The sequence below is a fragment of the Sarcophilus harrisii genome, chromosome 4 (genome assembly GCF_902635505.1).
Source record: "Sarcophilus harrisii chromosome 4, mSarHar1.11, whole genome shotgun sequence".
NCBI classification, from domain to species: domain Eukaryota; kingdom Metazoa; phylum Chordata; class Mammalia; order Dasyuromorphia; family Dasyuridae; genus Sarcophilus; species Sarcophilus harrisii.
The window spans coordinates 25,501,121-25,516,985 of record NC_045429.1 but is presented as its reverse complement, the minus strand read 5'-3'; the positions used below and the strand labels follow the sequence as shown (position 1 = coordinate 25,516,985).

The 15,865-nt window shown below is 44.7% G+C and overlaps 1 protein-coding gene across 3 annotated transcripts in view; it reads right to left on the bottom strand.

Annotated features, from left to right (window-relative positions):
* The window catches only part of FAF1 (Fas associated factor 1), a 385,064-nt gene that overhangs the window by 30,043 nt on the left and 339,156 nt on the right, over window positions 1-15,865 (bottom strand). For all 3 annotated transcript variants that reach the window (XM_031969148.1, XM_031969147.1, XM_031969149.1), the window contains 3 exons: window positions 9,880-9,960; window positions 8,058-8,135; window positions 2,518-2,733 (listed from right to left, as the gene is read on the bottom strand). In XM_031969148.1, the coding sequence (XP_031825008.1) occupies window positions 2,518-2,733; window positions 8,058-8,135; window positions 9,880-9,960 (375 nt within the window). The remainder of the gene's footprint in view (window positions 1-2,517; window positions 2,734-8,057; window positions 8,136-9,879; window positions 9,961-15,865) is intronic.

Below are 15,865 nucleotides of genomic sequence, written 5' to 3'. Positions count from 1 at the left end.
TCCCTGAATCCCTTCTGCAGCCCCGACAAAGGGTTATGCAGCTTTTTTTTGGACTCTCTCCAGTTAATCACCCCCTGAGACAGAGGGTTGCATTGAGTGCCATCTTCTACACCGGGCTCTTCCTGATGCCCTAAGGTGGACCCCCACAAATGGTCAAGTAATCACTTTGTGTCTCTTTATGTATGTGCAGGTTGCCTTCTATGGTGTAAGCTGACTGCCAGACAAGACGGCCTGACTGTCACTCCCTTCCCTTGTCCTAGCTCTGCCCTTAGGATACAAGCAGAGCAAGGCTGCTCTTCTTTCAGAGGAACCATTTCTCCATCTTGGGTGAATAAGGTTTCCAGCTCCTCTCTCATCCCTGATCCTTTCTCCAGAAGGTTGCTCGTCCCCATCCTTCTCCCTCCTCTCTTCCATTAAGGCTCAGCTCCAGCACCGTGGAGCCTAAGAAGCCTGACTGGCTCTCCCCAATCCCTGGAGCTCCTCTTCATCAAAGAGGAGCCTTTGTATTACAACTGTGCACACACAATGGATGCCCAAGTAAGAGGCAAGCCTCCTGAGAGCAGGAAGCCATTTGTTGGCTTAGCACTGCACTTAATAATTATTAAACTCAACTGAATTTCCCCAAATGAATTTATTGAAGGGGCAGTGGAAAGCACAGGCCCAGAGGGAATGTAGGGCCCTTAACCAGAGATCTATGCTTGTGACCCCATCACTGTTTAGCTGCAACCTTCCATGCCAACAAATAAGGGACTTCCTGAGTATCACACAAGAAAGGCCAGACTCAATGGCTTCTCAGGTCCCTTTACTGATTTCTGATCCCAAGGTAGAATTGGGGAAAGATCAACAGCCTCCCAATACTCTGACCACACAGTCTGATCTAATGGCACCACAAGAGAGAGGCTAAGAAAAAGCAATTAAATCCATATGTTTTGCTAAACGATGGGTGCAGAGGTCAGGAGAGACCCACTCATACCTGGGAATCTGAGACTTTTTTGCCTTGTTTCTCATATCTCTTGTCTAAGCAGATAGCAAGTCCTGAGGACTCCTATTGCTCAATCAAGAAGCATTGAGTAAGGGCCAGACTCTGAGCTAGGTATGGAGATCCCAAGTCAAAGATGAAGGCCCTCAGCCTCACAGAGCCTTTACTCTCTTAGGGGAGAGGACAAGACCCTTCCTCGGTCCCCTCGGGCCTGGTCATACTCTAATAACCCTGTGAGACAACTCTTTCCTCAGAGAATCATCATTCTTAGGAAAAGCTTGGCTCCCATCATCCCTTTTCTCAAAAGTCTCCAGCTGTCCACAGTGATCCCTGAGAAAAGTCCACGTCTCTCTGCCCAGGTCTTTAAGCACACCATGGCTGGTGTCCTGTCTCCAAAAAGCCCTCGCCCAGGGAGGACTCTTTGCCCTCCCCCCTTTTCTGGTCTTTGGAATTCCTTCCCATGGGTGTCCAAGGGTCCCTTCCCCCAGGCAGCCCTGCAGCTAGCAGTGGGGCTCACCTGTCTCTCCATCAGCTTCTGAACCCCTCGCTATGCCCCCCACCTGATTACACCCACATTAAAAATGTTGGACAAGATGGTTGTTGAGATTTCTTCCAGTCTGGAACCACAGGATCCTCAGAATGGGAGCTTTTGCAGGAGCATGGGCCCCTGGGAGATGCCTCAACTCTCTACCCTCGAGCTTTTCCTGCTGCCCTGAACAGAGCAGAGAGGAAGCTCCCCTAGAACCCGCCATGTTAAGCAAGCATGGCCGCCTCTCCAGGAAGACACAGGGGCTCAGAGAGGATGAGGAGTGAGAAGGGAAGAGGCCTCCTCTGACCAAAGACAAAACTCTTCCAGTTGGCCTCATGTTCTGGGGATTCATGGCCCTGAAGCCGCAAGGCCCCTGAGAAGTGCTCAAAGACCTGCAAGGATTAGTGTTCCAGAAATCAGGAACCAGAGAAGGTACTTTCTATGAGGCGCAGCTGTTCCCCAGGAGCTTTGCTGACAAGGTAGGGGGGGGGGGGGGGGGGGGGGGGGGGGGGGGGGGGGGGGGGGGGGGGGAGGAAGAGGTTTGAACAAGGCCCAGGAGGTACAGGACCGTCAAACAGCCACAGGTCACAGAATCTGAGAAATCTTAAAGAACTCAGCTTCTTTCCAATCTCTTTGTTCAGAGAGGGAAAGTAAGACTTACTGTGCTTAGTTCTGTAGGACAGGATACAAGTGGGGCAGTCCCTGCTGTCAGGGAGCTCACATTCTAATGGAAGAATACAAAGAGTCAAGGACTCCTGGCTTCCCTCTGATTTACAGGGCTGGGCTAAACCCAGATCCCACATTCCTCAGAGCCAGGAATAGATCCACAAACATGGTTCCAGTTCCCCTCTAATACACCATGGCTGGACCAAATATAGCTTCTGTCTTTTCTCTCAGGCATGAGACAGATCCACAGGTCCCTCCTTTTTTGCTTCCTCCTTAGAGAACCAGACCAAAGGCGTTTCCCACCCTTCCTCTGGCTCACTGAATGCGATTTCTTTTGACTTACGTCTCTCCGGGGAAACGTGCTCAGCAACTTGAACTCATCCCAGGGAAAGCCTTTGGAGGCCACAAAATCGAAGACAACTCGTAGCTGGCTGCTGGCCAGGAAGCGCCGCTCCAGAAACTCCCCACTGGGCGTTCGGATCCGGAGCTTACTCACGGGCTCCGTGCTCTCCTCTTTGGGTTCTGGAGGCAGAGACTGTTCCAAGGATAGCCGGATAGCCTGAGAGAAGCGAAAAGGAGAGAGGTGACTTCAGCATTCAGTCATTCCTAGCAGCAACAGCTCCCATTTGAGGCTACAAAACACTTGGGTCTCACAACAGCCTGTTATCTGTGATAACAGGATCATCACTTCTGTGGTTCAGAATTGGCCTGCTGTGGATTTAGGAAATAATAGAACCATACCCACAGAATTTGAACCTAGGTCTCCTCTCTTGAAATTGAGGGCACCTTCCACCACATCAGTGATGGGAGTCAAAAAGGAAGCAGCTTATTTTCATTCTTTCTAGAATGTCAACAATCCTGATCATGGGCTAGGTCTTGTGCCTGGAATGTGGAACCATGTATTTTTCATTTCTTAATATTAGCCTACAAGATAACTAATTAAAATAAATCCCACCTTTATGACACATATTATTAAAGCTGTTGTTAACTGCATGGAGGGGATAGGTAATTTAACTGTTTTACTGAAGAGCTTAGATATTTTTGACTGAGGGGATAGTCATCAAATACCCAGAACCTTCCCTTTCTTAGCCAGCATTTAAGTTGTTAGCAACGTTTACCAAAAATATTTATGGCTGGAAACTTTACTTTCTATAGGTAGAAAAACCCAAGTGGTTTAAAAATGCCTGCCTATAATCATTAAGCAAAGTAGAATTGAAATTAAGAAAACAAATATCAGGTGTGTGCCCAAAGAGAAATACTTCAAAAGCACTGTACTATATTAGACTTGGGAAACATAATGTTTGAAAAGATCTCAGATTGTAGGGTGTCAGACCTAGAAGGGGTCTTAACGTATAAGCTGGGAAAAACCTCACAAATTCTTGGGAAAGAAAGTGTATATCTCAGGCTGGTGTTTTCATCACTGTTACTAACTGAAGGCAAGAGAGGATGGTTCTCTCTCAGGAGAAAATGGTGGATTTGCAAAAGCAAACAGTTAGTTAGGAAGGTGCTGAGTGAAAAAAGGACATGGATTTTCTGGACCACAGCTATGTGAGAATGAGAGAATACTGACCAGGGATGGATACATGCAACAAAGGAGGGGACAGGGAAGAATGCAACTGAGTGTACTTGCATGTCTAAATCAAATTGCTGTAAGCTAAAGATCAATGCGCCTGTTTGTGGCTCTCATGTTAGATATTGTAGAAAGTAAACATAAGAGAAAACATTCAAGAAAGGAGCAGTCAATAAAATTCATGACTTTATATGTCTATCCCTAAATGCCTCAAGTACCAGTAGCCAGGAAGGTAAACTAAAAGGTCCTAACCCAATATGGCACGTTAAATCTTTTAGTTAGGTTGGAGACTTGGGTTCAGACTTATAACAAAAATAGCAGGGAAAACCTTATTCAAAAGTAGTAGGACAATTTTTATTTAAAATATTAAGTATCTTCTATTTTTACATCACTTCCATTTCTGAATATATCTCCCTTTCTTCCCCATCCTTTGAAACAGAATTTTTAAAAAGAAATATGAAGTTCAGCAAAATTAACTAATACACCAACTATGTCTGGCTATGTACTCAATGTTCCATGCTCAGTCCACCTCTGCAAAGAATGAAGTGAGGAACATTTTTTCAACTTTTCTCTATGGTCAAGATCCTTAGGAATCATAATTTCATAGCATTCAATTTCCTGTGTTTTTGGTTGCTGTTCTCTATATTTGCACAGTTGTAGTTATCTACACTGCGTTTGTAGTTTTGCTTGCTTCTCTCTGCATTCTTTCATCCGTCTTCTCTGAATCCCTCATATTTCTAATTTCTTTCAGCTCTTCAATTCTGTTCCATTTTTGTACCTCACCTTATTTAGCCATACCCAATTAATGGCCATCTCTTTTGTTTCCAGCTTTTTTGCTAACACTGTATATTAAAAAGCTATGCTAATATTATATATATAGTATATAACATAATAATAATATAATAATGAGGAAATCCATGAACCAGGAGGGGAGAAAAACTGGTTAGGAGCGTGTGGGTGAAGAGCACCACATTCAACTCAACAACCATTTGCCGTGTCTGGCATCTGGCAAGTCCTTCAGAAATGCCTTTGTACCTGAGCACCGGGGACCACGCCAGGCACAGAAGAATGCAATTAGTTCCTGACTTCAATGAGCTTGCATTCTGCCACCATAACGAGCAAGAAAGAGAAACAACTCCTATAAGAACGAATGCTCCCAGTGGGAAGCATCAGCTTCCTAGTGCCACAACTGGAGTGCTGTGCTCAACCCTGAGAGACCCGTTTTAGGAAAGTTATGGAGAGACTAAAGAACATTAATGGAGGGACAGCTGGGTGGCACAGAGGATTGAACACTGGTCCTGAAGTCAGGAGGATATGAGTTCAAATCTGGCCTCAGACACTTAATACTTCCTGGCTGTGTGATCTTAGGCAAGTCATGTAACCCCAATTATCTCAGCAACCCCCCCCCAAAACACACAAAAAAATTAATGGGAGGACAACTAAGATGGAGAAGAACCTCAAAATCCTGTCATATGAAAACTGTTTAAAGAAGCCGGAGATATTTATTTGGAAGATGAAGAGAGTTTTGGGTCTAAGGGATAGGGATGAGGGCATGGGATCCACAATCAAGTATCTCAAGAACTGTCACATGGAAAAGGGATTAGTTTGTGCTGTTTAGCTTCAGAAGTTGCAAACATTTAGTCCTGAAATCAGGGAAAAGTCCTAGCTATCCAAGATTGGAAGGGGCTGCCCCAGGAGGGAAATCTTTAACAGATAGTTTAGAAGATCACTTGTCAGTGACTCAACAAGCATTTATTAAATGTGTATGCATACCCATGTTTATATGTGATAAATTATAAAAATAGGTGTGTGTGTGCATGTGTAAAATTAACTGGAGATTACCTGAGAAGGAAAGCCTTGGGGAAAGGGGTAAAGAAGGGGAGATTGGCGGAGGATGAGACTTTGAAAGGCCTCTTGCAGGAGATGGGATTCAAAGAAAGCCAAAGAAAACAGGGAGCAGGAATGAGGAGGAAAGGCATTCAGGAATGGGGGACAGCCAGAGAAAAGGCCTGGAATCAGGAGATGGAAGATCCTGAGTGAGGAGCAGCACAAAGGCTAGCACAGCCAGACCTTAGAGTGAGTGAAGGATACTCATTAAGTAACTTGCCAAAGCCCTGAGGAGGCTGGGCTGTGGAGAGCTTGAAAAGCTGGAAGGATTATTTTATATTTGATCCTAGAAGTAACAGGGAGCCACTATGTTGCAGAGATACGGTCCAGTGTGGATCATGTGATATAGTGCCTGAAGTTCCTTTATGGGATTCTGTAAGACACGTCACAGATGAATGGAACCTTAGAACAGGGAATGTCAGGGCTGGGAGAGGACTCAGAGATCACCAGTTTCTCCCTACCTTCCTTTATTTACACAGAAGGAAACTGCAGCTCTGTGAGGGGCAGGCAGGTGCTGCAGGGCACTCACCTGCAGACGGGCAGCCGGGCCTCCTGCTGTGGCTGTGGGCCAGCAGGGCCCTTTCTGTTGGCGGGTCTGGTCTCTTCAGCAGGACCCCTGCTCCTCCTCTTGCAGCATCACCTGCCTGCTCTCCATTCTGTTCTGACCCTGGCCCTCCCGGCTTATATTCCAGCAGAGAGTATGGGGGAGCTCAGGAGCCTCCCCAGTCCCATGTTGGCAACCCACTGAGAGTTATAGTTCCAATGACCCCCAGAGGAGTTGGCAGAAACAAGTGAAGGATGCTAAGGGAGCAAACCCCAGTCAGAACAGCCAGTTGTGGGCTTGACAAAAGGAGGATGCCGAGCCCAGGAATGGATAAAGAGGCAGGGGCTGTCCAAAGGCAGACAAAAAGCCCTTCGGCAGCATTCGCTGCAGCAAAACAGCTGCTTCCAGGAGGTCTGAGGGACCAAGTGAAGTGATCCACTTCTCTTTGATGTGAGCCAAGATTTGTGGAAGGAAGGATTTGGAATCATAAGGCTTGGGTTCAAGTCCCTGCTTCAACACTTGTCAGCTGTGCCAATATGGGTAAGTTACTACTTCTCTGAGCCTCAGTTTCCTCATCTGTAAATTAGGAATAAGCATATTTATCCTACCAGCCTTATAGCGTTATTATGAAGAAAGTTTAAAGTATTCTAGATATGTAAGGTCTTACTATTGTTGATTGAAAAATCTTTTTTTTTGGTCCAGTGGCTTTTATTTGTTACAATTCTTCAGATGGCTTTTAATTCGCTTAAAGAAAGCTTTCACATTGGGTACTGGAATAGGTTTTTGGTAAAAGGGCGATTTATTGGACCGTGTGGCTCTGTGGGACGACCAACCAGAAAGGACAAGCATTTTTGGTCCCTGGTGCTAAGGGTGGGATCACTGCAATGGCTACCTTTTGAATGAGATGGAAAGATGCTCGGCAGCCTGGGCCACGCTTAGGGCAGCAGCAAGATGATGGGGGCAGGCCTGGTGCTCTGGCTGGACTTACAGGGATTGTGCTGGGAGCAGCAGGACAAGGGGGCCCAGCACTGGCAGCAGGGACACCTCCTCTAGATGCACGGACAGAGGCACCCCTGTCTGTGGACCCTAGCCCCGGGGCCTTAGGTAGCTGCAAGCAGGCTCCAGAAGCAGTTACGGGCAACAGTGTGAGCCAAAACGAGCTGGACACCCCTCAGAGCAAAGCTTTTGTAACCAACAATACATACGTGTTGATTCAGAGTCAGACTGAAGGGCTTAAACGCCCAGCAGATGGACCTGAAGGCAACGGGAGCCATGTCAGCTTCTAGAGCTGGTGAGGACCTGGACCAGGGTGGCTGCGGTATGAGTAGGAAGAAGTCCTCACCAGCTCTTGCTTGGATTTTTGCAATAGGCTCTTAAACCATAAAGAGATTCTTGCCTCTACAAGCCGAGCTCCACACAGCTGTTAAATTGATATTTCTAATACATTTACTCACCAAACACAAGTGGCTCCTTCCTGCTCCCTGATAAAAGGTATATTCCCTGCTTTGACGTTTAAGGCTTGTCACAGCCTAGCACCCAATGCTCCCCCTCAGGGCACCTATGATTCACCCCAATTGTCCTCTTGTGTTCTCTCTCTCCAGGCTGTCCTCCAGGGGTGGAACACTTTCTTTCCTGGAACTCCTAATTCTCAGGCTCAGCTCAGACGCTGACTTCTCTAACTCTGAGTCTGCTTTAGGGGGGCCCAGAACAATTCCAAGTAGAAAAGCCTCAGGAAAAGGCTAGTGAGCCCAGGGATACGGGGAAGTGAGACCAGAAAGGGAAAACCTGAAGCCTGGGCCTGGTTTTCCAACTGCTCTAAAGGCGAGCCAGCCCCCTTCCTCTACTCCCACCCTCCCAATTCTCTGACTTGGGAGACACCTACCTCTCGCTCCTCTTCCTGTTCTTTCCGCATCTGCTCCAAACGAGACTGCTCAGCTACTTCTCTCTCGTGGGCTTCCCTCTGTTGGAAAAGAAAGTTGGTATTATGAAGCTATGGGATGACCCCCAAGAGCTGGACCCTGCCCCTGGGGTGTAAACGGAGACAAAGCCCATCGGGCTCATTCCACCGGTGCCAAAAGGCCTTCAATGCGTCCCCGGGGCCGAGGGTAGCCCAGGATCCTCATACTCCTTCCATTTCCTATATTCTCGGCTCTGGCCAAAAAGGATTATTAGTCACTCTGGGAGGGACACACCTGGGACTTCCTGCCTCTCCACCTTTACCTTCAAGATGGTTCTCTTTGTCTTCTTGCCTCCTGACAATTAGGGATCACAGCTGTGTCATCGGGTCCTAGGGGTTACCCAACCCAATCCCTCGCCTGACAGATAAGGGGCACTGAAGACCATATTGGGGAGGGGCTTGTCCAAGGTCAGGACATCTCCGACCTGGATGGCCTCCAATCTCCAGAGCCAAGCCAGCGCCTGGCAGCAGGCCCACACCCACCTCGGGCACAGCCACAAAGCTTTCCACGGCCCCTTCACACCTTGTCCCTTCTCTGAATTTGACCTGTTCCCGGTGCCTAGGGTTTCTCCCATCTCAAGGGAGGGAGCCAAGAGGCCTTTGCCCTCTCTACATCCCAACCTCCTTGTCTATTCAGGGGAGAGGGCAAAGGTCAGAGGAGAGGCTAGACGCAAAATGTTTTGCAGATCTTAAAGTGCTACACAAATGCCCGTCATCCATGAGTGCGATTCTCGGGCTGGTTCGTGAACAATACACATAGACACTTGGCCAAGTACTGAAGGCTCTCACAGGCCTGCTGAGCTCTTCCTTTGCCCAACTATGGCACGATGCCAGATCTCTGTCCATCGGCCTTGAAGTCGCCTCCTGGGGCGAGGTGTAGCTCTCTGTCCCTGATCTTTGTTCCCCCTGCACCAGTGTGGAAGCCAGGCCAAAGGCTTGTCAGGCAGCTGGGCCGACTCCTTTACAGTGATGTTACTGGGAGTTAGAGTCCGGCACCAAGTGGTAACTAGAGCTCAGATGGGTATATTAGAAAAGGCCTGCAATCCAAAGCAATCCCAATAGACTTTGGATCGAAAATGCTGTCTGCATCCAGAGAAAGAACGATGGAGACTGAATGTAAATCAACACATGCCACATTCAGTTCTTTTTCTGTGTTATTTTCCTCTCTCCCGTGGTTTTTCCCTTTTAGTTCTGATTTTTCTCTCCCAACATGATTCATAAGGTAATAAGTATTAAAAAAAATTAAAGAAAACAAAACCAAAAAGCCTGATATTTTTTAGGTATTACTTCTGTAAAAAGAGAGAGAGAGAGAGAGAGAGAGAGAGATTGAGAAAGGGAAGAAGGAAAGGAGGGAGGGAGGAAGAAAAAGAGAAAGATATTGTATATGGAGAATTTGGTGGGCTGACAAAAATTCAGTTCAAGTCAGTAAGATTTACTATGTGCCTGATACATAGCAGGATACAAAGACATAGATGAAAAAGGTTCCTGTCCTCGAGTCCATATTCAATTGGTGGAACAAAACAGGCACATGGAAAATCAAATGCAAAGTACTGTTTAAGGAATGCTAGCAGCCAGGATCTCAAAGTCTGTTTTGCTTCTAACTACAACATGATCTTATGTGCCTCCTATAAATCAGAGAGGATGGACTAGGCGTATTGAGAACCAGTTAGAGAGCTAGGAGATTTCAATAACGAAGGATCCCTTGGACATCTCTTTCCTTCCACATACCCCACCCTTTAATACGCACCTTAGCTCTGTCAGCTTCAAGTGACAGACGATAAGCCTCGTCTTGCTCCCTCTTCATGTTCTCTCGTGCTTCACGCTCATCCTAAAGGAGAAAGCCCAGAACGAATAAGAGACAAGATCCCCCATTACAGTGGCACTTTACTTCTGGGTAATCTGACAGAGCTCAATGGTAACAGTAATGTTGTTTTTAAGTAAAATCTTTTAAATTAACAAATGTTTATTTCCTTCTCTTCCCTCTAGCCAAAAAAAAAAAAAAAAAAGAAAGAAAGAAAGAAAGAAAAAGACACAATCTTGTAAAAATTACACATAGTCAAGTAAAACAAACTCCCATAGCAGCCATGACAGACCCTGGGAGGTCAGTGGCTGATTTCTGGCCTTGCATAGCAGGAGGATGGGGCTGAGAGAAGTCTCTGAAGTGAAAGGCCGTCTCCGGCTCTCACATGATGAGCACATACTGACCATATCTCAGGCAAATGCTTCTCTCAGCCTTCTGGGCATAATGCTAAGAAAACTGTTCAGAGAAGGTACCTTTGGGGGAATGGGTGTGTTCCCTAGGGAGCAGCTCCCAGATCCCTGAAATTCTAAGGCCATTCTCTCTAATTAGAAGACAAAGTCAGTATCACGACTTTAAAGCCCCTCGATGTAAGTCTTTGGCCAGGCTGGGGTATTTATGCTTTGTATTATGTAGCAAAAATTAAGGGAGACCATTCAGGAAGTGCTTTCGTGTGGGTCAATTCTGTTTACAGGTAAGTAAGAATGGCCTGTCATTATCCTGTTATACCCATATGCCCAAATGAGGTTCTTTTCAATCTACACAGCTGAAATCCTTTCATTTAGAATATGTTCTATTGATGTTACAATTGTATGGCCATGTAACCAATCCTGCTGAGTTAACAAAAGTATTGTAAATAAACAACTTGACTTTAAAATAGACTATTGTAGGCACTGAGATGATTGGCTACAGGGATGGCTTTGTCACTGAATGGACAGAGCATCTGTCACCTGCTACCCAGACAAAGGAGTGCCCCTTGAACCTGGTCAGAAAGGATGCTTTTATCATTTTCATCCGAGTTCCCTGGCTCTTCAATCAGGTGTATCATCAAACTCATTTGGCCAGTTCCTTCCCCTGCACTTCTCTACTGATCAATGCTGTCCCATCTGTCAGAGCTGGCCTCTATCCACTCCTGAACTTGTACGGGGACCACAAGCCTCTCTCCTAGCCTGAGGTTATCTTTACTTTTGTGTCCGGCATTGGGCACAGGATCTGGCACACAGGAGTAGGACAATTAATACACTAGAGAATGACAGACTTTCAGAGCTGGAAAGAAGGGTCTCTTGAGGCGCTCTCCTTCATCCTGCCTCCAAACCAAGAATCCTCACCAGAGTATGTTCAACAAGTGAGCCCTTGACAGCCAGTCTCTAATGGGAGGGGGAAGAGGAAAAATCAATTCTCTAGAGTTGCTCAGAAGTTTAAAAGGATCAAAATGAACTACATCTCTTTGAAACCTCTTTTCTCACCCCAGCTCTGCCCCTGCGGGCCTAGCACACGCAAGTCCCTCAAACTTGCTTCCTCTCAGGAATGAACAATGTCCTTCCCTCAGGAAGGTTCTAAGCAGAGGTACACAGGATGGGCTGTCAGCACCACGTTCTGTGAGAGACTCTCTTCGATTACTTGGTTCCGTAGCAGGATGCTGACTCATATACTGAGCTAATCCTTCACAGTCCATGGTCTCTGGCCCATATATTTCCACTGGCCATATCACTTCCATCTTGAGAAACTATTTGACTGAAGATTTTACCTTCAGTCACTTAAATTTCCCTTTTGTTCCGATTTTTCTCTCCCAACATGATTCATAAAGCAATGTGGATTTAAAAAAATTCTATTCTAACTTAGACTCTTTTTGGATTTGGCTTCTGTTATCCAAGGCACTGGCTGTTTCTCCTAGCCTTGTGCCATCTGCAGATTTGATGATTGTGTTGTGGATGATTTCATCCAAATCACTGATAAAAAAAAGTTCAAGTGCTCAAGGTCAAGTAGGGATTCCCAGGGCACTTAGAGTGCTCCTTTAGGCTGATAGCACACCATTACTGAGACTACTCAGGAGGACTTTCTCCCCCCCTGCTTCCTGGCTAACACCTTATCTTCTGCAAGAAGTCCTTCTTAATTCCCTTTATTGCTAGCATTTCCCTGTTCCCTCCACTTTATCCTTCAGGTGAGTTGTCTGCACAGAGTAGTTTGCAGGTTGTCTCTCTTGTTTAAAAGAAGGGCAGAGATTTGTCTTTTAGGCACTTAGTAAATGCTAGATGACACCCTGCTTGACTGCCAAAGAAAATGGTTCCAATGAGGAAGAGAAAAGGGAGTGCTGTAAAGAGAAGTTGTGTGCAAACAGGGAATTCATCCAACAACTTTAACATATTGAAAAAAAGACATGGTCAGGAGTTGGCAACAGAACGAAGAAGGTGAGAGTTGCACAATTCAGACTCCTAAAGCCAAGTCCAGAATGTGCCGAGGCTAGTGAATGCTGAGAAAACCAAACAAGCTTTTGACCCTTGAAGTCGTGCTAAAGGGAAGAGGGAAGATGAGAGAATCTGTCCTACTGCCTGGGCAGGAGGCAATAATCAAAGATGGTGGAGGGAAGGCAGAACTACTAATTTCCTTTTCAAGATAAGAGTCGGAGGGGCAGCCAGATGGCCCAGTGGGTAGAATATTGGCTCTGAAGTCATAAGGACTAAAGCTCATGGTCTCAGACACTTAACACTAGTTGTGTGACTCTGGGCAAGTCACTTAACCTCAATGGCTTTGCTCTCTCCCCCCAAAAAAGTAGGAGAGGCAAAAGAACTAGCTGATCTCAGCAACACTGTTCAAGAACTGGCTAATGGCAATGGAGAATCAATTACAGAGAATGGAAATGGTGGGCCAGGCCTAAAAATGATCAAATTTATCTCAATTTTCAAAAAAGGATTGAGACAGATTCTTCAAACTAAAGATAAATGCACTTAAATTTGATTTTCTACAAACTTCTAGGACATAAAGGAAAGGCTTATGAGAATTTGGAAAGGAAAACAATCAATCACCAAAAGCTTGCATGACTTCATCAAAAACAAGGGTGGTCTTTTTGTGGTGGCAAAGAATTGGAAAACAAGTTGTCCATCAACTGGGGAATGACTGAATAAGTTATGGTATATGGAAGTAATGGAATATTGTTCTATAAAAAAAATGATGAACAGGCTGATTTTAGATAGGACTGAAAAGCTTTCAGGCTGAAGCTGAGCGAAACAAGCAAAACCAGGAAAGCACTGTGCAGCAAGATTGTGCCATGCGCAACTATGATAGACTTGGTTCTTCTCATTGGTTCAGTGATCCAAGGCAATTTCAATAAATTTTGGATGGAAAACTCCATCTGCATCTAGAGAGAAAACTATGGAGCCTGAATATAAATGAACACATGCTATGTTCACTTTTTTCCCCCAATTTTTTTTCTTTTTCTTTTCCCCTTTTGTTCTAATTTTTCCCTCCCAACATGATTCATAAGGAAATATGTAAAAAATTAATGTAAGTGTATAACAAAAACAAAAACAAACAAAAAAAAAAACAATGGATGTTTTTTATGTGTAACTGGGGAAAATAATTTTTTTTTTTTTAAAAGGTAGGCTTTACTTAGTTTTTTAATTTGGATATTAAACTAGTGGAAGACCTGTTTACCATACCATAGACATATTATACCTGGATTTTAATTTCTGACATTTGACAAAGTCCCATCTTTGTAGGCAAATAGAGAGTTATGCAAGATACCAGTGCAGTTAGGCGGATTCAGAACTGGCCAAACATCTGGGTTTGAAGAGAAGTTGTAAATGGAACATTGCTGTTGAGTTGTTTCAGTCGTGTCTCACTCGCCATGACCCCATCCAGGGTTTTCTTGATAGAAATAATGGAGCGGTTTGCCATTTCCTTCTCTAGTTCATTTTTTTACTTGGCAAAATAGGGGGAAGTGACCTGCTCAGGTCACACAATTAGGAAGTGTCGGGTCAGATTTGAGCTCAGGAAGATGTATGTTCCTGACACCAGGTGCACTATGCACTATGGTGCTCCCTAATAAATGCCCAATAAATGGATACATGTCAACAAAGCCTCCAATAGCATGCCCTGTCCTTGACTCTGTTCAACATCTGTCTGTGTTACATTTTTATCACTGACTTAAGAAACAGCTATGTTAAGTAGAAAACAATAAATTTGGATTCAGAAGACTGAATTTCAAATTTTGACAAATCTCTCCATTTACCTGATTTGAAAAATGGGTTTGTACTACTACCACACAGGACTGTGAGAACAGTGATTTTTAAACCCTAAAGGCATATATATACAAGTTTAATTTACAAGTTAAGGATGAAGGAAGTGATGGCATGATTATTGTTGGCAGATGATATAAATATGAGAAAGATAAATATGCTATAAGACAAGAGTTGAGATAAAACTAGAAAGATGGACCAAATGGACCAAATTTAATAAGACATAACTGATTAGGAGTAAATGTACTCGTGGCTAAAAAAAATCAACTGTTCAGCTAAGAATTGGAAAATGAGGGGATGACCATCAATTGGAGAATTGCTGAATAAACAACAATTGTGCTATTGGGAATGACAAGCAGGATGATTTCAGAAAAAAATAGGAAGAATTACATGAGCTCATAAAAAGAGAAATGAGCGGAATGAGGGCATGTAGGCAGCAACATCAAGTAGAGATGAATTCACTGAATTGTACATTATTTATCAATAGGATTAAGTCTACTATGTGGAAAAACGGTGGCGCTGTTAAGAGAAATGGAGAATTTAGAAAGGAATAAGTTCAGTTTGGGCTATGTTGACACTGAGATATGTCTGTAGGGCATCAACTGAAAATGACCACTGGGCATTGGTCAGGAACGTGACGTGGGACTCGGGAGTCTGGGCCCTAGCTATGCACATGTGGGAGTCCACCAAAGACTTTTCATTTGTCTTCACGAAATTTCATCTCTTTAAATTTATCTTAATGTCAGAGTCAGTGAATGTCTTTTGGGATCTTGGCTTTGTTATCCAGTGATCCCTCCCACCTCTCTGTACTTATATAATTTGGATAAGCAGCCAACCAGGCTTTAATCCAAGCCGCTGATTACAGACCTATCAGTACTTGTGTCCCCCCACTAAACACTTTATTTCCCAAGGACTCCTTTCTTCCTCCTACTAGCAACTACATTATAACAAGCAAAACAAATCGAATCATAAGCTACTTCTATATCACACATCTCTTCTAGAACCTATAGTTACCTCTCTCTCTTTTTTAAGATTGTGGAGCTGACCCAGGTATACTCATGAGAACACAGAAGTAATGAAGTGTTGTTTATATAATGTGTCCCAGGTACCACGCTGGGCACTAGGGAGATGGAGAGGGTGTGAAAGTGAGAAATACACATTGTATTGGAGAAAACAATTTACATATAGAAATAGAACTTAACTGGGAATCAGGAAGGGTCTTGTTTAGGAGATAATACTTGAGGTGAACCTTGGAGGAAGGTAAAGACAGAGTGCATAGGGGCTGAAGGTTAGGCTGTAGGAAAGCGATGGTACGAGCCAGAGCTCTGAACTTGAAACAAAGGATTCTTACAAGGTGCTAAGTCAGTGGAATTGATAGAGACAATATTTATCTAGTTTAGCATGGTTCAGTATGACTGATTTAATCTTACAACAAATAATGGTTTCCTAGTGATATAATGATTGGTTTGTACTCAGTGTGGAGCATATAAGCTAGGAGTCTCAGCCAGGGAGATTGAGAGATTCAGAGACAAGAGATTCGGACAGAAGGCTGGAGGCTGAAGGCTGGAGCACAAGACCTTGGACTCAGACAGATTCATCCCATCTCCCATCACCTTGGTGGCAGGCTCTCCTCCTTCGCTTGCCCACTGAAACCAAGACTCCAAAAGGCCTCTGGAAAACTAGCCAAGAACCGAGTGAAG